General features: G+C 44.8%; 2 protein-coding genes across 3 annotated transcripts; one reads left to right on the top strand and one right to left on the bottom strand.

Moving 5' to 3' along the window:
• The first annotated feature begins 2,761 nt into the window (after positions 1-2,761).
• On the top strand, positions 2,762-10,113 carry LOC117041566 (rab11 family-interacting protein 2-like). Its single transcript, XM_033140489.1, has 5 exons — positions 2,762-2,869; positions 3,892-4,242; positions 6,544-6,754; positions 7,917-8,019; positions 9,566-10,113. The coding sequence occupies exons 1-5, from the start codon at positions 2,820-2,822 to the stop codon at positions 10,003-10,005; spliced, it is 1,155 nt and encodes a 384-aa protein (XP_032996380.1). The 5' UTR covers positions 2,762-2,819; the 3' UTR covers positions 10,006-10,113.
• Positions 10,114-10,538: 425 nt separating this feature from the next.
• B4GALT7 (beta-1,4-galactosyltransferase 7) lies at positions 10,539-17,375 on the bottom strand. 2 transcript variants are annotated; one of them, XM_033140486.1, is made up of 6 exons: positions 17,255-17,375; positions 15,700-16,050; positions 13,304-13,529; positions 12,875-12,958; positions 12,620-12,724; positions 10,539-11,386 (listed from the first exon to the last, which is right to left on the bottom strand). In XM_033140486.1, exons 1-6 carry the CDS (start codon positions 17,302-17,304, stop codon positions 11,231-11,233), a joined length of 972 nt encoding a protein of 323 aa, XP_032996377.1. In that variant the 5' UTR covers positions 17,305-17,375; the 3' UTR covers positions 10,539-11,230. The 2 variants fall into 2 exon arrangements, with proteins under 2 accessions (XP_032996377.1, XP_032996378.1); XM_033140487.1 differs by lacking the exon at positions 10,539-11,386 and adding an exon at positions 12,442-12,489.
• Between the last annotated feature and the right edge of the window lie 3,019 nt (positions 17,376-20,394).

Raw genomic sequence — 20,394 nt, 5'->3', positions numbered from 1 at the left:
ATTATTAAATGTGCAGGAACCTTGTTATTTTTATACCTGGATACCTTGAGTGCATCATAGAATTGTTGAGTTGCAGGGACACCAAGGGTCATCAAGTCCAACCCCCTGAAACAAATTTCTCACCCCACAATTACAAACATAATTGGGTTGGGGGAATAGCAACCACTTTGTAAATATAGGTGGCTTTTTTAGGCCTAGCATGTCTAGGGCAAGAGGGCATACCCCTTATGCCTGAGCACAGAAACACCCGCTTTGTCTCCCTCACATATTTTTGTTATGTCTTACACATTTCTGTTACTATTTATGTGTAACATAAATTCCTTCATAATCTCAGCACTTGATTAGTGTAATGTGATCTACATAGGGTTGCCTAAGTCACAGCTGGTGCAGAATGTAGCAGCCCATCGCTTAATGGACAGGGTTCTGGGAGCGCAGTATATCACCAGCAGCAATCTGTAGCCTGCACTCTCCAACATCCTAAGCAAGCATGGGTCCAATACAGCATTGCTTTAAGGTAGCTTCCTTCCTCAGTTCCATCCATGCACCAGCCTATCCTACAGGGTTGTGGTGAAGATGAATGAAAGCAAAGAGTATTATATGCACTGTTGTTGTGTTGTTGTTTAGTCTTCTCCGACTCTTTGTGACCCCATAGACCAGAGCACGCCAGGCACTCCTGTCTTCCACTGCCTCCCGCAGTTTGGTCGAACAAACTACCGAGCCTTAAATAGGCTGGCAACATGACTAAAATAATAAATCAAGGCTAAGTCAGATGGTTCTGGGAAAAGCAGTCTCCGACTCAGGGTTGCTTAGAGGGTACAAAATCGCACTCTTTGACTGCAGTAGGGGACTGGGGAAGAAAGCTAGAAAGCAGTAGTTTTGGTGGAGAAAAGAAACTAACCAAAGAAATAAAATAACACATCAGAGAATTTTGGGACCATATAATATAATGACAAGCCTTAGGAGAGTTGGCTTTATGAAAAACTGAATCTAGATACTTAGACAATGTTTTTGTTTGTTTGTTTACTGTCTGAACAATTAGAATTGAGCTGCAAAGGACCCAAAGGGTCATCTAGCCCCGCCCCCTGAAAATACAGGCAAGAACTGAACTTACCTGGCCACAAATCATCAGTGACATAGTTAATGGATGCCAACCCTAGGTTATCTGTTAACTAAGTTGTTTCCAGCTCAATAATTACAGTTCTTGCCTCACCATGGGGCTAAACACACAGAACATTAAGATAATTATTGTAGCCATGGCATATCATAAATCACATTCTGTAAAATATAAAATATTATAATTACACATGTGGAAAATATAGGCATAGCTCTGCATTGTTTAGGGTTTGCATTTTTAAAGATTACAAGCAGTACGAAGACTCCAGAAATCCAATGAAAACTCCCAGAATACTGGTGGTTTTATTTGCTCTTCTGCAGTAACGAGTGGAACCTTCAACAAAATTGTGCAGTATTTCTTGCTTCCTAAGCAGAGTGTTCCTATTATGGGTTACAGGCAGCCATTCTCTCCCAGCAAGGCATTCTGGTACACTTGCACCCGCCCCCCCACTCTCCATTTCCTGACATTCACTATTACTGAGCATGCTCAGTCCTTATTTGGATGCGGGGGGGGGGGGTTGGCAGGGGAAGACAGTTGATAGCTTTTGGTTGTTGCTGTTGTCGTTTTTTTAATGGTTTTGTACTTCTGTAAATTTCAGAGTTCCTCTGAGCATGGTGAAACACTCTCTTGTTTTGCCATGACTCCATATTGACTCTAGTCCTGTAGACATTGATTTCACTGTTTGAGGGAGTGAAGATTTCAGTTTTCATTGCAGAAATGACAGAGAAAACAATACTATGTATTATATTTATCCAGAATTACTTGGGGGGGCATTCATTGTTTTCTTTTCTTTTCTTTTTACATTTATCTTGTAGGGGATCCTAATTCAGCCAAACCAACTTGACCTCTAAAGCACCGCATCTCCATTTGAAACACACACACACACAGCTTTTTTTTCAGCTGGAACGTGTTGAAACTCAGTTCCGGCACCTCTCAGGCAGGCACCATTGCCATTATAAGAGAACAAGGGAGGCGTTCATGGTGAATTTCGGCACCTCTTTTTCTAGAAAAATAGCACTGCAACACACATATGGACATACGGACTTTCCCCTGAAAATCTATGCGAAAATGCTGGCCTAAATTTATTTTCTTTCAGGTTTTTTTGCTCTGCTTCCTCATACAGGTTTAGAACTGTTTTAGTTTTTATTTTAAATAAATGATCACCATCTCCCAAGGCAGGGGCTAGGATTTAAACTGTCTCCTTTGATTACTGAGCATCACCACCAGTACCCTGTACTAACAACAGCCAGAGGCGCACGTAGGTGCCCTTGGAAAGAGCTGCACTGGCCTGGCCTGCCCTCGGGTCCCTTTTGCCTTGGCAAGGAAATATTGTATATTGGCACCTCTGAAGCTGCAAGAGACCATGGACCAAAAACTCAAAAAGTTTGCTTTTCATAGCTTTTGGGTTCCGCCAGTGACTTCCTGCTTTCCTGTGGGATCATGTAGTCAGGCGGACTCCTAGCCACTCTAAGCCAGAGTGGAGAGGTGCTATTTTTGTGACCACCAAGGCCTGCACCCTGACAACAACAGAGCAAAACATACGGAATCAGAAAGAAGAAGAAATTTGCTGGATATAGGGGTGTGGCTAATAATAGCTCCGCCCACCTGATTGTCAACCTCAAATTCCACATTCTCGAATGGGCATTCCTTGCTTTGCTCTAGGCGCCATTAAGGCAGTGGTGTGGATGTCTGTTGAATTGGCTACATGGAGCTGGATGCAAACCAGGGGGGAACAAAGTCCTTGCCGGTGATCGGGTAAAGAGTTGTTCCATCTCGCTAGATAGCTAAATGTTGACTCAGTCCCACCTCAGCCTAAGAAGACCAGCTATTGTTATGTTTGTAACCTCACCCTCAAAGACTTTCAGGGCAGCTCCAATGGAGTTTCCCCAGGTTAACCTCACAGTAACCCTGCAATTTAGATTAGGAAAGCAGATTTGGATGGGGAGAGAGCTGGTTTCAAAGCTCTGCTGCAACAGGAAGTTCACTGGGTGAACTTGGAGAACTGGGCCAAAACTAGTGAAATGAATTCCAATAGGGACTAATGGAAGGTTCTGCACTTAGGCAGGAATAACCAGCTGCACAAATATAAGAGGGGGACATCTGTATTGCCAGTAGTACAAATGAATAGGGTCTTTGTAGATCACAAGCTCAACATGTGATGCAGCGGCAAAAAAGTTAATACTATTATAGGCTATATCAACAGAGGTATAGTGTCTAGATCAAGGGAACTAATAGTATTGCTTTGTTCTGCCTTGGTCAGACCACACCTGGAATGTGTATGGAGGAGGGCAACCGAGAAGATCAGGGGTCTGGAAACCAAGCCTTATGAGGAACAGTTGAGGCAGTTGGGTATGTTTATCCTGGAAAAAAGGCAACTGAGAGGAGATATGATACCCATCTGCAAATATCTCAGGGGTTGTCACATGGGGGATGGAGCAAGCTTGGTTTCTCCTGCTCTGGAGGGTAGGACTCAGACAATGGGTTCAAGTTAAAAGAAAGGAGATTGTGACTAAGCATCAGGAGGAACTTTCTGACAGTAAGAGCTGTTAGACAGTGGAACGGACTCCCGCGGGAGGTTGTGGACTCTCCTTCCTTGGGGGTTTTTAAACAGAGGTTGATGGCCATCTGTCATGGATGCTTTAGATGAGATTCCTGCATTGCAGGGGATTGGACTAGATGACCTTCAGGTCTCTTCCAACTCTACAATTATACGATTCTGTTATTCTATGACTTTCTTCACAACCACTACTAACTAATAAAAGGATTTGTCTTTGCAGGGTGGACGAGGACACAGAAAAGGAGCATGCCTGGCACCCTACCCACCTGCAGCTGACTGTCCTGCGTGCCTGCTCTCTACGCTCCAAGGGCGCCACTGGCACCAGTAACCCTTATGTTGTGATTCAGCTACAAAAGCAAAAGTTCAGGACATCTGTAGCACTACACAGCCTAAGTCCCGAATGGCATGAAGAGTGTACATTGCAGCTGCCCAGTGTGCTGGATGACTCAGAAGAGAATGGCCTCATCCTGACCGTCATGCACCAGTCCTTGCATCATTTCAACCAGTTCCTTGGCAGAGTCTGCTTGCCTCTTGCCCAACTTTTTCAGGACAAAACGAAGAGAAGAAATGAGTGAGCATCACCTGACAGCCCCGCATCTATCTCGCGAAGTCAAGCTAGGGATAACCAACACAGTGTCCTCCAGATGCAATTTCCACCAGCCACAGCCAGTTTGGCCAGTGGTCAAGACTGATGGCAGTTGTAGTCTAGAGGACACCGTGCTGGTTAACCCGGAGTTCACATTTTTGAGCCATGGGGTGGCATCAGGCAAGAAGTGTAGGAAGATATAGTTTGGAGGTGATGGCCCTTAAGAAAGTGGTCAGAGCTGTAAGCAGCAAAAATGTGGCAAAGCCTTTTAAAAGGTGCATCATTGCACAGCCGAGGCAGCAATGCAAATGTCATGCACACACAAACACGTGCACACAATAAGATATTGGACAAAAACTGGCTGCAAACTAACTAACCCATAGCTTCCATAAAAATGCATGTATGTTGAAGGGCTATGTAAAAGTGCCGAATTTTACCTGGGATTGTAATATTAGTAAATACTTGGGAGGAAAGGAGAGAGCCTTTTCCATTGGGGCTCCCCACTGGTTGAATGCTTTCCTGCTGAAGTCCACCTGGTACCATAATTAACGTCCTTTTGGCTCCAGGTAGAAACTTATCACTTCCCGGGCATGTGATAGCAAAATTGCAATAATCTGTCTATTGATGGTGTGCATTTGCTGCTCTTTTATTGGTTCTGTTTTATTGTATGGCTTTTCTTGCAATGCATCCCCCGCCCCCTGATTTTGTGCCACGCTTTATGCTTTTAACATTTTGTAAATCACTTGTAGGCTCCTTTTGTGGCAAGCTATTAATTAATAGCTGACTGGAGAAGCAAGAGGGAGGATTTTGTCTTCTTCAGAGCTGGTAGGGAAGTTTAGCATATGGATGAGATTTAATACACTCCTCCAGTCACACTCTTTGAAATGCCCAGTTGCAGAATCTGGCAGGCTCCACCCAGGCGCACCATTTTTTAGCATCTCCAGTGCAGAATAGGGCACTTCACATTTCCCAAAGTGTAAGTTGCAGCAATTAGCCTGTAAGCAAACAGGAAACTGGTAGGCCGAAAGATCCAGCCAAGTGCTGAGGTCACTGCAACACACACCCAAATTGGAAATTTAGAGGAGTTGTAAACTTCTCCTCAGCAGCTGCCAAATGACCAGTTTACAAAATGGTTACATTCACACTGTAGTAAGTTACAACTTGGTCAATATTCAACCGCAGTACAGTGATACCCCGAGTTACATAAGCGATCCGTTCCGGGTCACGGTATGTAACACAGGCATGCGTATCATGAAAGCACGACAAAAAAAACAAAACCCCGGAAGTGCGATTTGAGCGCTTCTGTGCATATGCGAAGGGTGCAGAACGCTTCTGCGCATCCGGGGGCCGCACGCGCTCTGGAAACACTTCCGGGTTGCGGGCGTTCGCAACTCGAACATCCGCAACACAGGGGGTACGTAACCCGGGGTTCCACTGTATATGACAGGGGAAACCAACAGTGCCCTCCGGATGTTGTGTTATACGACTCCCATCACCCTCAGCCAGCACAACCAAAGGTCAAGAATCGTGAGTATAGTCCAGCAACATCTGCAGGGCGCTGTGTTGGCTACCCCTGTTCTAGAGCATCCTTCTGCAACCCAGTGCCCTCTAGATGTGTACTGCAACTCCCTTTAGCCCAGGGTTTCCCAAACTTGGGTCTCCAGCTGTTTTTGGACTACAATTCCCATCATCCCTGACCGCTGGTCCTGCTAGCTAGGCATGATAGGAGTTGTAATCCAAAAAAACAGCTGCTTTAGCCCAAGTCAGTCGCTGTAGTACAGGATCGTGCAAAACATCTGGAGGACACCAGGTTGAGGAAGGTTGCCCTATTGTGTTACCACATAGGTGCCAAGAAGCAACCTGGTGGCTATATTCTGCCTCTTCCAACCTAGACAGTACGCCTCTGAATACCAGTGGCTGAGAATCACAAGTGGAGAGAGCGCTATTTGGCTCGGCTCCTGCTTTGGTGCGTCTCATAAGCATCTGGTTGGTTACTGTGAGAACAGGATGCTGGATTAGATGAGCCTTTGGGCCTGATCCAGCAGGGCTCTTGTTAGATTATTGGTACTGCAGTGGTAATCCATAGAGCCAGGGGTAGACTGTGTGCAGCTCTTCAGATCTTTCAGGCTACAATTTGAGCCACCCCTGCTCTGTGGCCAAACTGGCTGGATCTGATGGGACTTCTGCTCCACAACACCTGGAGGGCAACCATGTTGCCTCTCTCAGCAGTAGAAGAGTGGCAAGTTAGACACCTGCCATAGAGACCATTGCCTTATCTCTCTGCAGGTGGTTTGTGCTGCAGTCTCGACCTGGCAAGAAGGAGAAGACAAGAGGACAGTTGCAGCTGGACATTCAGTTCTTACAGATCTCATCACAAGCCAGTGAGCCAGCGTTAAACTCTCGTGGGCCCTGGGCTTTCTTCTCCAGATTCTATGGGAGCAGGAAGGGCAGACGGTACAAGGTGTACAAAGAAGCTCCGTCTCAGTCACCCAGCTTGGTATGTGAAGCAGGACAGAACCTGTCCCAGTTATTGAGTTCTCTTCTGCAAGGGGTGCAGGCACTTTCCTTTTTTAGCCAGAAGAAGCTAAATGCACTTGGGCCATAAACTCCATTTTATAAGTACTGTAGTTCTGTAAACAACTTGCATAACTGGCAGTGTGTTCCTAAAATTCAAAGGCAACCCTGTTGGCCCACAACCATCATTCAGAGGGCCTTCTTGGTGGTGGCACCCGCCCTGTGGAACGCCCTCCCACCGGATGTCAAGGAAATAAACAACTACCTGGCTTTCAGAAGACATCCGAAGGCAGCCCTGTTTAGGGAAGTTTTTAATGTTTCAAGTTTTATTCTGTTTAATATTATGTTGGGAGCCGCCCAGAGTGGCTGGGGAAACCCAGCCCATCATCATCATAATCAAAAACCCACATTAGGGTAATACTGTTATGTGGCCTATCAATAGGTCAAAAAACAGTGTGCAGGCTTTTCAGTTCTCCAGAACTCTTGATCAGGCAGACAGTAAACAGAGCAAATGGTGGGTGGGAAGAAGTGGCGGCTGGTGGTGAAGTCATCACTGTATGAATCTTTAGAAGGAGTGAGGTATGAGACCGCAGACGGTCAAATGAGGTTGCATTAGGTATTACGGAGGCATCAGGTTGCACTATGGCCTCTTGGGAAGCAGAAAACCCCCTTGGTCTACTGCCTTAGGCTACAGTCCTATATACCCACTGACTAGTGGTTAAGCATCCCTCAGGTATGCTAGTCAGCCAAATAATCCTGTTTCTCAAATAGAATAATACCAAGCAAGGCTTCCTGAATAGTGACTAACCACCAAGGCTCACTTTGTTTCCATTCCTTGCAAATGGTGACAGACTTTGCTTCCCTTTTTGTTGGTTTTATATATATATATATATATATATATATATATATATATATATATATATATATATATATATATATCAATCATTTCTCTAATAGGGACAAGAACATTGGGAAGAGAGGAAACCTAGCCAACAAAGTCCTAGTTCTCTTTATCAAGCATCTCACTATAAGCACCATATCTGGCTGGGGATGGTAGGCAGTGACCCCAGCTGGGTACATTTGAATAGTGGCGGATTAAGCTTCAGAGCTGCTGCCCTAACTCTGTATGCTTCCCTTTTATACAGACAAACGACGAGGATTCTTCTTCCTCCAGTATGACCACTGAGCTAGAGGCCTCATCAATGAAGTCTGGATCCAAGTGTGGCAGCTCCTTGCACATGGTAGCAGGTGACTACGGAGAGGAGGAAGTGCCCAAGCTGTATAAGGCAGCACTGTGAACACCTTACCAACTGGAGGGCGTTACCTCCATGTAGGGGTTGCCAATGTAGTACCTTCCAGATGTTGTGGACTACAGATCCCACCATCCCTGGCCACTGACCACGCTTGCTGGGAGTTGACATCCAATACCTGGAAGGCACTAGACTGCAGAAGGCTGCCCTGTGAGATCGCTTATCACAGGCATGCACTAGTTCCAACCTTGCTTTAGAAAAGGAGCAACTTCATGTGCTAAACCTTTAAGACCTGCAGTACATACTGACCTGAAGCATAGCTGACCCTCTTTCTCCAGGGAAGCAGACCCAAACTATCGCTTAGCTGATCAAACAATTGCTAAGCTGTGTTATCAGTGCTTATTTCATAAATGAGACAGCACCCCATCTTCAGCAACTGGCTATTACTGTCGGCGGTGCATCTTCCATTACTTTTAGTGTCAAAGTGCATCATCAGAGAGCTGGTGGTGACAACATTCTCAATTCTAGATCAACTTCCAAGATTAGCTCCCAGCAACTGCTATAGTAGCTTCACATTGCTGAAAAGTGACACCAGGGATGTCACTATGAGAGGGATGGGCCTCAGAAAAAGTATTCCTCTACTTCCTTTGTGTTAAGGGAAGGATTCAGATGACAGTATGCATGAGGGGCCATGTGGGCTAGCCCCACCCACCACATTCAGCAACGGTGAGAGGGTCTCCAAGTTAGTGCCAACCCCGTCACATATCTCTGCCTGCCACCAGGTGCTAATCTATGCATCCGCCTCACATGTGCTTTCACCACATGAGGGATTGCTCATTCAGATCAGTACCTACTTCTTGCCCACCCTCTAAAGTCTGAGAGGACAGGCTGACAAGCCAGGAGTTCCACTGTGCACTCTCCAATTTTGCCCTGGTTCTTTTAGCTATAGGTAAGTGGAAAACGTATGACATGCCTAAAAAATAGCAGCCTGACACACACACACACACACACACACACACACACACAGAAACAGTATGTGATGTGGGGGAATGTGTGCTAAGGGAACTTTGGTTTTGCACTCAGAATCAATTATGCATATCAGTTTGAGTTGCATTACTCAACTGCACTGTGGATTGTCTGCAAAGCCTGGAAGATTTAGACAAGGACGAGACTAGCTGGAAACAGCAAAGCAGTCAGTACATATAGAAGCCTAGAAGTCAGGGGAAGTTGCTAAAGGTGCACCACCACCGGCTGAAAGTCAATCTTGATTTCCATGTACCCATCATGGGGTGCATGGAACTGATTATTTCTTTTTTAAAAATCATGCCCTGCACTGTGTAGCAGATATTGGGAATGGGCACCCTAAGACACCTATGACATATTTTGGGAGCTCTTCTCACAGAGTTCTAGAATCTCACATCTACTAGTACATCACACTCCAGCTGCAAGCAATTTAGGAAAAGTTTTGTTAAGTGGGAACTGCTTTTGGGGTGTAGAAAATAACAATTGTGTTACCCTTTTGGCTCTACCCCCGCCCTTCACAGCAACCTCGGCTGGCAAAAAAACTACCTCCAAAACTCAGCTGCAGAAGCTTATTTCATGCAATTACAAAGAACTTGCCCCTGATGCTAAGAACCTGGCAGCCAACTCAAGTGAGTCTGAGCATCCAAGTACCCTTGAACAGTTCAGCAGCATATTTACTCAGCAGCTCAAGAAAAAATCTAAGCCTCTGAAAGAGGAGAGGAACCTGGAGGCGGCAGGCATTTCTATGGAGGCTTGGCAAACATCTCTTCCACCTCTCCACGTTGCAGGGCCCAGTGACATCCCTCCACGAGCACAGACCCTTCACCTGTCGACAGTGAGCCTCCAGCAGACAACCAGCACTGCTACAGCCAGCTCTGTGACCAGGCACTTCCACAGATGCCGCATGCACCTGAGTAGGAGCTATCAGTTCTTTCGCAGGTGTTTTGGCCTGGTTCCCTGAGGCTGGGGGTCTGTCTTTTGTCTCTCGTTCTCTTGGCGAAAGAGATTTATTGGAATAGTCACAGTGTACAAATGCACCATATTCAGATAATATATCTCTTTACTTGTGTGGCAAGTTTCTTTAATTTTAAGGTGTGCCAGGCAACATCAGGGCCTATCAGGGATCTGAAGAATGGGTTTGGATGAGGATTCTGGATTAGAAAGTTTAATGGGCCAGAAAAGGGAGAAGGTGCAAATCAAAATGCCAGATACAGTGGAGCCTCGTGTTATGTACCGCCCTCCTTGCGAACGCTTCGGGTTATGAGCTCCGCTAACCCGGAAGTAGATGCTCCCAGTTGCGAACTTTGCCCTGGGGTGCGAGTGGAAGTCGTGCGCAAGCAGTGCGGCAGCAGTGGGAGGCGTCATTAGTGAAAGCACACCTCATGTTACGAGCCGTTTCGGCTTAAGAACGGACCTTCGGAACGAATTAAGTTCGTAACTGGAGGTACCACTGTTCTACTTACAGCAATGCCTATGTGCACACACGCACGATGATTTCCCTTCATGAGGCACTCGCCTTAATGGCTTTATTGAAGCAAACCAACAGCTTTCACAGTCCCAAAGACCCCAATAACAAGACCCTTTACCATGATGGGTTTAGGTCCGGTGGTAGGTGACGATGCTCTCTGAGCCAGAGCACAAGTGTCCACTTAGCAGGAGACCTCACAGGATGAGGTGGGGTGCGCAAGAGCTTCACAGCAAGTCTCTATACATATTTTGAAATAGGAGAGCAGCAAACTTCCAACAAGTTTACCTGATAGTGATTCTGTAAAGTCCTTTAAGCATCAGCCTGGGCAACAAGTCTGTAGGTCCCACTGCCTTGTTGGAGCACTGGCTGATATAGGCAGGATGATTCAGTCACTGACCTGCCTCTTAGTCTCAGATTTTCTTCCATCCGTTGAGATGTAGGTTGCCAAGTCAACATCCTTCTGAACAGGTGCTCAGCCCATTTAATCTTGCCAGCATCTCTGCATTCGCTGTCACCTTGCCTGCATCCACACGGAGCCATGCTCTGCATCTGGCCTGTCAACTGATGTGGATCCTGGGACCTTTTGTTGTAACCACTGGACCCACAGGCATCCATGCCCTGTTGCTGGCTCCTGCAGAAGGATCTGCCTTTGGAGAGTCCAGACACAATTCTGGTAACCAGCTGCTGCAGCAATGCAAGAGTCTATGCAGGAGTCGGCTCAGCCAAATGTGCACCAGGGAGTCTCATTGGTGTCGCATTCTAGGAAGATGTTGAGGATTGTGCAGGGAGATCCTGCCACAGTCAACCGAGTTCGTGACTCCACTCTGTATTGGAGGTTGGTCAAGCCTCCATGACGGTCCACCTTGAACTGCTCCTACATGGGAACAAAAATGCCACATGTCATATACACAGGCCCAGAGTAGGAGAGAAAAAAATGACATAATGAAGAGGGCTTTTGTGAAGCAGAGCAAGCGGGGAAGGAAGCTTAAGTGTTGTGAAGGACACAGTCACAGACTTAAAAGCTCAGTTATGGGAAAGGGAGGGGTCTAAGACAATCATAATCAAAGGCTCTTCTATTCTGCAGCATCAGAACTCCAAAGGTGCATTCAGTAAGTTATGCAAGTCTCCATAAATTCATTGGCATTGCACGATTCATATTGCTTTGTTTATGGGAGACTTCTGCTGAGTTCCTTTTAAGAAAAACTAGGGAGAAAAGTAGAGACACACTTGCACCAAGCTGAGAAGGCCTGACCATAGACTACTAGGAACCTTAGACTTTATCTGCTTTCAGCAAAATCTGCCAACACAGATTCAAAATGTTTCCCTATAATCATATGGATTTAAAAGGGTGGGAGAGGGGAAGCTGAGATTCTCAATATTCTGTCCTATCCTCAAAACTGTTCCATAGGGTTGGGGAAGCCTCTAGAACAGATTTAGGGGATATGCAGGGAGAGGAGAATGTCCTGTTGTGCCGGGAGAAATATTTGCACGGATGTAAAATTCACAGAAGCGCTACACTGAATTCTACCCAGTTATTTATTTCATTTATGTACCACTTCCCGTGAGGCATCCTGAAGCAATTTACAACACAAACTTTGTTCAAACTGAATGGGTGGGCATCATTTTTGAAATTTTGTATTTCATTTTATTTATGGCACTCATAAGGAAGGGAAAGCAGATACACATGAACACTGGGAAGAAACAGATCACAGGCACTAAAAGACGGGGATACTGGCTGCAAAAGGCACGCTCCCTGGTTTCTAATGCTAGCATTTATTACTTACCTTGTAAAGTTTTTATCCACAGTCATCAGGGATAGAAATATGCGTTTTAAAATTAAATATTTTGAAATGTCAATACTGTCTACATTTTGTAGAAAAAAATCTAAAACAGATTCATGAGTTCCATGAGTTTCAGGCCATACTTATTTCTGTGCCTTCTGATTTAACCGTCTTGCTCAATGCTGTTCCCTCCAGGCTAAGCGGAAGCAACAGTGCAGGACTTACTACAGCGCTATATGGCCAGCTCATTGTAAGAAAAACAATGTATTTTTTGTTCCAACCCCCAGCCACCTGCTTCCCCCATCTCCCACATGAGAAACTCCCACCTGCTTTTGGGAAGCAATGCGCTTCTGGTCTCTCTTGCGCCAAGCTGGGTCGTGAAGATGCTGGAATGTCTTATATCCACTTTTAATTCCTGATGGCCGGAAGAGCTGAAATAAACAGTTGGAGCCTACATTGAAGCCAGAAATCTCTGTCCAAAACAGAATTCACACACCATGGCAGAATAATAGGCTCAAATCTCACCCAGAACTAGAGTCCCAAGATCTCAAACTACAGCGAAAGCCATTCTGCAGCCTCACCTGAAGTCCAGCGCCTCTGATGCGGCGATAAAACTCATCATCTTCACGTCCCCATCCCCAGAAGCGGTTCGACATTCCATTACACTGAAACAACAATAAAGGCAGAGTTTAAACCAGAAATATTTTCCCTCCTTCAAGTCTTGGGACAGAGACAGTAAAATCTGCTGCTGTCTTTACTAAGCCACAGCTAACACCATTACTGCAAGATTCTCCGTCTTCAGGATTAAATGGAGTAGAGTGCATCAAAAGCCATTAAATGTACAATGCCAAGTCTAACCCACAACTGATTTTGGGATAGCTCAGAAGGTAGAGCACAAGACTCTTCATCTCAGGGTGGTGGGTTCGATGAAAATAACTAGCAAGGACTTTGTCCTTCTGTGGGTTGTATAAAATATCTCAGGAGCCCAAAAGAAAGAACTTAGGTCTTACCATTCGATAGTGCTGTTTGGTGAGCAGCAAGATGCCACCTACATAGGTGTTATAGTGATAGAGAGGGTGCAGCTCTGGCGATGCCACGTGGAAAGGGCCTGCAGCTGGGAAGCCATAGTCCAATTCCTCATTGAGAGGTAACAAGTCTACATCATGCATGGCAATGTAATCTGTGTCATTGCCACTTTCGAGGAAGCCCACGTTGATCAGAGATGCTCTGTTAAACCTGCCCAAGAGACCAATGCAAGCAGATGGGACCTATGCCAGAAAATTCTATTCAGGAAAGCTCAGCCATCACCGTCAAAAGTGTTCAGCTTGTGCACCCAGCCACTGTTTGATGATCTACGCTGTCCCTAGGAACACACTGGGAGCTGTCATCCAGAGTTTTGGAGTGTCACACTATGCAGATGACACCCACCTCTCTCTCTCTCTCTTTTCCATCTGAATCATGAGAAGTGGCTTAGGTGCTACATAGGTAGTAGTGGAAACAAAAGAAAAAAATTCCTTCCAGTAGCACCTTAGAGACCAACTAAGTTTGTCACTGGTATGAGCTTTTGTGTGCATGCACACTACTTCAAATACACATGTGTATCTGAAGAAGTGTGCATGCACACGAAAGCTCATACCAATGACAAACTTAGTTGGTCTCTAAGGTGCTACTGGAAGGATTTTTTTTAATTTTGTTTCAACTACGGCAGACCAACACGACTACCTACTTGTAAATAGGTAGTAGTGGTTAGCTGGATATGCACCAGCTAATTGACACTGAATAGGCATAGGTGGTATGTGTACCGGGTTCTCAAATCCATTCTGGGTTGGTGTGGGTTGCACTCCCCTAGAAGGAGCAGGCCCGTAACTTGAGGTACTCCTGGATGCAGCATGGTCACTGGAAACCCAGGTGGCCCTCAGGAGCTAGAAATGCTATTTCCAGCTACAGTCCCTTTTGGACGGAGATGACTTGGACACTGTGTTCTATGTTCTGTTAACTTCCAGACTGGATCATTGCAATGCACTCTACATGGGGCTGCCTTTGAATAGGACTTGGAAACTTCAACAGGTTCAAAATTCAGGAGCCAGATTACATACTGGGGTTGCCTTTAGAACTCATATAGCTCCTGTTTTAAAACAGCTGCATTGGCTGTTAGTTTCCGGGCTCATGCTACAGTTCAAAGCTCTAAATGGCTTAGACCCCAAATAACAGACACTGCCTCCATTGCTACAAATTGCCTCAGGTGCTGAGGGAGCCCTCTTTGTAGTCTCAGAAGTTGGTGGGGTAGTGGCTCAGAAGAGGGCAATCTCTGTGGCAGTCCCTGAGTCATGGAATTCCCTCCTCACAGAAGTGTTCTGGCACCTTCACAATGCAACTTTTGGCATAAGCTGAATATGCACCTTTGATACCTGAGATGTGTATTTTCAGGACCCACACTTTTCCAGTGACTGATTTGTTTTACAGTCTGTTTTAATTCTGAATTTTAAATTCCCGCTCTAGAACCTCCTAGTGAAGGGTGGGTAATAAATTTCAAAATAGTAACAACAATAGTACTATATTCAGTGAACAGTCACAGTTAAAAGAGCAAGCATTTTGCACTATTGGTGCAGACTTAATGTTATATACCCTTTCTGATCATAATCTTCCTGTTGAAAAAGGAAACTTTTATTTAATTTTAACTTTTAATTTGGTCAGGAGAATTTGCAACTATGCACTTAAGTGCAATAGCAGAAATGCATTATTGGCATATATTACCAAAAACACATGCTGGAAAGGCAGGAATTCTGAAAATAAAGGGATGAGAATGAAATGAGATATGAAATTATAAGAGTGATGGAGAAAACAAAAACTTGACTAGATAGGCCATTGCACTGATCTAACAGGCTCTTCTTATGTTCTTATAAAACAAATCCAGGAAATACATTTTGTTTTCCAAGACTGTGTGTTTTAAGCACACCAAAGCATTCATCATATACATACCTTATGGAAATGTATAAAAAAAGCAAAACTTTCCCTCTGAAAAGAAAGTATCAGTTCTGCTCTATAGATTAAGCAAGAAGGAAAGCTGGGGCTGATAGGAGTTGTTGAGGGCCCCAGTTCCCATGCCCTGAGCTAGAGGAACCTTGGAAAGTCAGTTCCTTTAGAATATTTTGTATTATCCAAGCATTGTTTCAGTGAGAGATTGATATGAGAGACTTCAGATATGATTTCAAGGTTACATATCTCGCAGGTGGGGGAAATGCAAATATCTATTTTTGATAATACAAAGGCACAGTGTTTTCTTCCATATCAATATCATGTCCAAAGTCACCCAAAGAAGAACGTAACAATTTGGGATACAGGGTGGGTTGAAACATTGAGGGGGAGGCACAGCATGGGGTTCACATTCACCCCTACCTTACAGTACCTGTAATGATCCACCTGGTTGAGTATGAAGATATGATGGCGAATTTTCTTCCTGCTGAGGAAGCGATGCATGTGAGGCACAAAAGCCAGCAGCTCTTCAAAGCGCTCCCGGAAAGGCACCAACACTGCTAGACGGTGGGGTCCCCATGATGGGTCATCGGGAAGCTGAGGTAGAGGCTCAAATGTGCAAGGTTTCTGAGGCAGTGTAGCTGCAGCTCTTTGACTTCTAGTCACATCCCCTGAACAACTGAGCTGTAGCCACAACAGGGAGAGAAAACCCAGCAACAGTGCAACAAAAAAGAGTTGAAAGAGAGAAAATTTCCGGGGTAGGATACCAAACAGCCGACAGGACCTGAAGCAAAATCAGAATAGGGCAAGTCAACACAGTGAAACATGATAGATAATTCCATGTGCAAAAGAAGGGAAGACGAAAACAAACCGCCACAAGCTTCTCTTAAGCAAGCATCACCAGTTAAGGTGGGGATATGACAGTGGCTGAGATTCAGGTCCCTCATTCAACCCATGCCACAACAGCAAGAACTTTGGGAAAACACCACTGTCACAATGTGAAAATAAAATAGGTAAGACTCGAATGACATGGAAAGATACATCAAGCATTTGTATGGCCCTTTCAAATCTTAAAAGTACTTCACATACCATTTCAGTTATCCTTACAAATAAGTAACTTAGTATAATTCCTATAATTTAGTTTATTTGGGGGGGGGGGCAGAGAAATAATGGCTTGCCTAAGATCAAACTACACACTTACCTGGGAGTAAGCTTCACAGAAAATTGTTACTTACTACTGAGTAAACATGCATAGAAATATGCTGTTAAATTTCCCGTTATGTTACACCAAGTTCAAGAGCTCATCCTATCCCCCATATTAATCCGAAATGGGCTCTTTAAAGCACTACATGTACCTTGTGCCAAGTGACACCTACCAACTTGAAAACCCTTCTTCCTAACAACTAATGTGTTGCCAATTGCCAGTTACTTGGGAGGAACTTCTTCCTGACTCAAGAGACAACATGGATTCCGTTACAACATCTCTAGTAAAAAAAAAGTTTGCAATATTTGAGAAGAGGAAGGGCACTGGGCAGGGTGAGATAAGGAGAAGTACTGTATACAGCCCTCTTAGCCGTCTCTCCCAGCTTAATCTCCGTAAAACGCCTCCAGTACAAGCTCCCCGCGCCCCGCTTCAAGTGTTCCTTTCCCCCCCTATACTGTATAGTGCTTTCCATTCATTCCTATAGGGAAAGTAAACTATTCGTGGAGGAAAAAGCAAAGAGATGTCCCACTTGGTGTATAGTTAAAGCGGGAACGAAGCTTGTTTCTCAGCCATTCAAATTCACGCCCATCCTAACCTCCACAGCACCATTTCTTGAGCGCTCAAAACTGCGACAGAAAGTCGGAAGATAAAAACAGGTATTTCAGGACTGAAGCTTAGACGCTGAGCCTTCAGGGTCCCCGAGCGCTTCTCAGCCATCGCCCCCCCCCCACCTTCCTAGTTCTCCTCTCCGTCTCATAAATTTCCTCTCCGTTAGGATATTTACCCGCTACCCGCGCGGCGATACATAGTAGACTTGCGCCGGGACGGGAACATCCTACTGCCTTGCCGGCAGGACTCCCCGCCCAACCCGGCCGGGACACGTTGGCGAGGACACCAGGTCCGTCGATTTAGAGCGGTCCTCTAGAAACGTGCTCCCCACTGGCTGTTCCGCCTAAAACTCGTTCCTACACGAGGACAGCTACTGTACTCCGAGGAACCGCAGATTCGCCAGTTTCCCGGCAGAGGTGTTGCACATAGAAAAAATGGAGGAGGAAAACGAGGCAGTAGATCTCAGTGGTATCAGGCAGCTTATGGGGAGCTTCTAGACAGTCCAGAATGAGCAAATGAATTAACGAAGTTGGGTGAGATGAAGCATGTTTCATTTGGGGACTTCTGAAGAAAGTGTAAGATCTGGACATAAAGTTAGCAGTCATTGTTAGAAGGAAATACCATCTTTATTGACTTCTCTCATTTGCTTTACAGTAGCAACCAGGGCTAAAATAGCCACAATACAAAAAAAACAAGCATGTGCCACTCATTAAAACTGGTCCCCCACCCATAAAGCTTTAGTTGTTTAATCTCCTACATAAAAACTTGAACTCCTATATTGGAGCATCTCAAATTGTCACCCCATTAAGTTGTCTTAGTTGGTCGCAGCAGAGTGTAAGAAACAGGCAACTTCACTTGTTTCATAGGAGCACAGCCAAGGTGGCTTTAGGGAAGTTGGGATCTTAGAACACTTCAACTGGATGGTTTAGTCAGTGGCACAAACACAGACCATTGCAAATATCACAAACCTGGGAAACTAAAAAAACAAAAATGAAAAACAGATGAAAGAGACCCTTTCCAACAAACCTGGTTCCAATAGAAGAACACCAGCATTCACTCATCTAGTGTAGCAATCTAGTACAGCAATCTTCATTCATTCTAGAGCAGGTCTGGGAGCCTTTGGCTGAACCTTTGTTACTGAACTACAGGTCCCATCAGCTGCAGACAGCATGGCTAATGGCCAGGGATGATGGGAACTGTAGTTCTGCATCATTTGGAGAGTCAAAGGTTCCTCACACCTAGCCTAGAATGTGCTTTCCTGTGCTCTCAACTGTTTTCTTTTTTAAGATAGATATTGGCACAGTCATGAAGTTTTATAATTGAACCCAGTTTAATGCCCTCGAAGAATTATTCTGAACATCTTCAGCACTTCAGTGTTTAGCAAGTTCTGCTATCTGAAAATCAGGACAGTTCAGGCCAGAGCAGAATATGTCTGGCTCAGAACTCCTTAGCAACTTGAGGACATTCACAAGTATCTCAGCAATATACCACCACCGCCCTTTTGTAAATCTAGTAACACAACATATTCAAAGCAGCAAGGGGAAAAAACCATGAAGATAAATTTTAGAAATTGAAAGGCTGGTGCCATTTCAATTGCAGAAGTCACTGCAGTTTTCCCAGGTTGTAGCCCTTGCCTCTAGTAAACAATTCTGGTTTTTGCTTTGGCAACAAAAAAATTCCCTTTCACATTTAGGAAAGTGTACACTTGTGTCTGCTTTCATGTAAAATCAGTACGGTAATTGTGAAGCCAAAGCTTAGTAAAGAATATGCTACCCTTTTAAGTTTTCTGCTCAGCCATCATGACACACAAAATATGAGCTTCAGACCTCTATAGCAAAAAGAAGGCATGGATAGGTCTTGCTGTGATGGGAGTTTAATCATATCTGCACTTTCTCTGTCTCCAATGTGTCTCCTAAAAAAATCCATCTGATACGCCAAGCCAACATAGCCACTTCTCCAAAGGCTCAGTCACCAGTAACATTTACAAACAAAAGACACTGGACATCAGTAATAGCCCCTTCACTTAAATAGTCTACATATGGTGGCTAGGTCACCCATAGTGATATTGGCCTGAGAACAAGCTGGGTGCCTCCCAACACACACGATCCTTACCCCTCTCCTTATGCACCCAAATTGGGGGCTTGTTATACCAGTTTCTCATAACTTCCAAACTTAGGCTTAAGTGCTGCAGCTCACAAGTGTTAGGTTTCCATTCTTAACAAGCATGATGTAAGTGTCCAAGCTGGGTGCAATGAAGGGAGAAGGGGAAGGAAGAGCGTATGGGCACATGGTTCAGTCTTAGTCCAATAAACCATGGTTTACCAGTTCAAAATTGGTCTTGTTGATTTAACAATCTTTTTGGCTCTCCTCCTAGTTTGAATGTAACAGTCTTCTGGGTCTCTTCCCTCCCAAATATCAATCTCAAACTTTGATAGGGGAGGGGTCATGAGAGGATGCTTCAATAATTTTGGAATTATAATCAAATCATATGAACCATAAATGTATTTAGCAAAGCAAACCCCTAGGAGACCTGGACTGTACAGTTACTTCAGAAAGGAATTCTATTGAAACAAACAGGGTTTGCTTCCAAGTAAATGCGAGTTAGGATTGGGCTGGTGGAAAAGCTGGAACAAGCAAGTCAGCACATGTTCCTGCTGTAAGAACAGCAGTGCAGAACCAAGCTTACAACCAATAAGCTCACATTCGTAAGAAAATGAGGCATCTGATCTGCCAGAAGAATAGTGGTTGTGTGTACACAGGAAAAGCCAATTTAATTCTAGCAAGCTACAGAGGAAGATATAAGTCAAGTAAATTTCAATACTTGGCTATCCTCAGTTAATAGCCCAATTATTATCACATATCCCAACACATACATACAGTGTCCCCCAATATTATTCCACCAATCCCAAAGCAGTTAATCTCAAAATCATTCCATATCCCATTCACATTGAGAATATACAGGACAGGAGAACTGCAGGCAGAGCTTCCAGGTCTTCTTATTCAGTGCTTTTCTTCAAAGCAACATACTGGCGGCATCAAGAAGTCAGAGCTAGTAAAAATACAGCAGGGCTCAAAACTGGCATCAGTTCCTTGGCTTTGTCATTTGTGATGCAGGCTGGAAAAAAAGGGTCCTGGGTGCCCTTGGGATTAGTTGATTTTTGATGAAGGACACTCTTAGGCAAGAGAAAAGTGCCCCCCAAGCTCCTCACACAGAACATGAGTGACAGTGAGGGAGGGCAGGTCTGGATTGTCTGGAGAGAACACAGTGCCTTAAGAGGCGAAGCTGCTGCCCTGGAACCACAGCAGGCTGAGATG

This window comes from Lacerta agilis, chromosome 2 (assembly GCF_009819535.1).
Source record: "Lacerta agilis isolate rLacAgi1 chromosome 2, rLacAgi1.pri, whole genome shotgun sequence".
Taxonomy (NCBI): domain Eukaryota; kingdom Metazoa; phylum Chordata; class Lepidosauria; order Squamata; family Lacertidae; genus Lacerta; species Lacerta agilis.
This window is presented reverse-complemented; position numbering and strand designations above follow the sequence as displayed.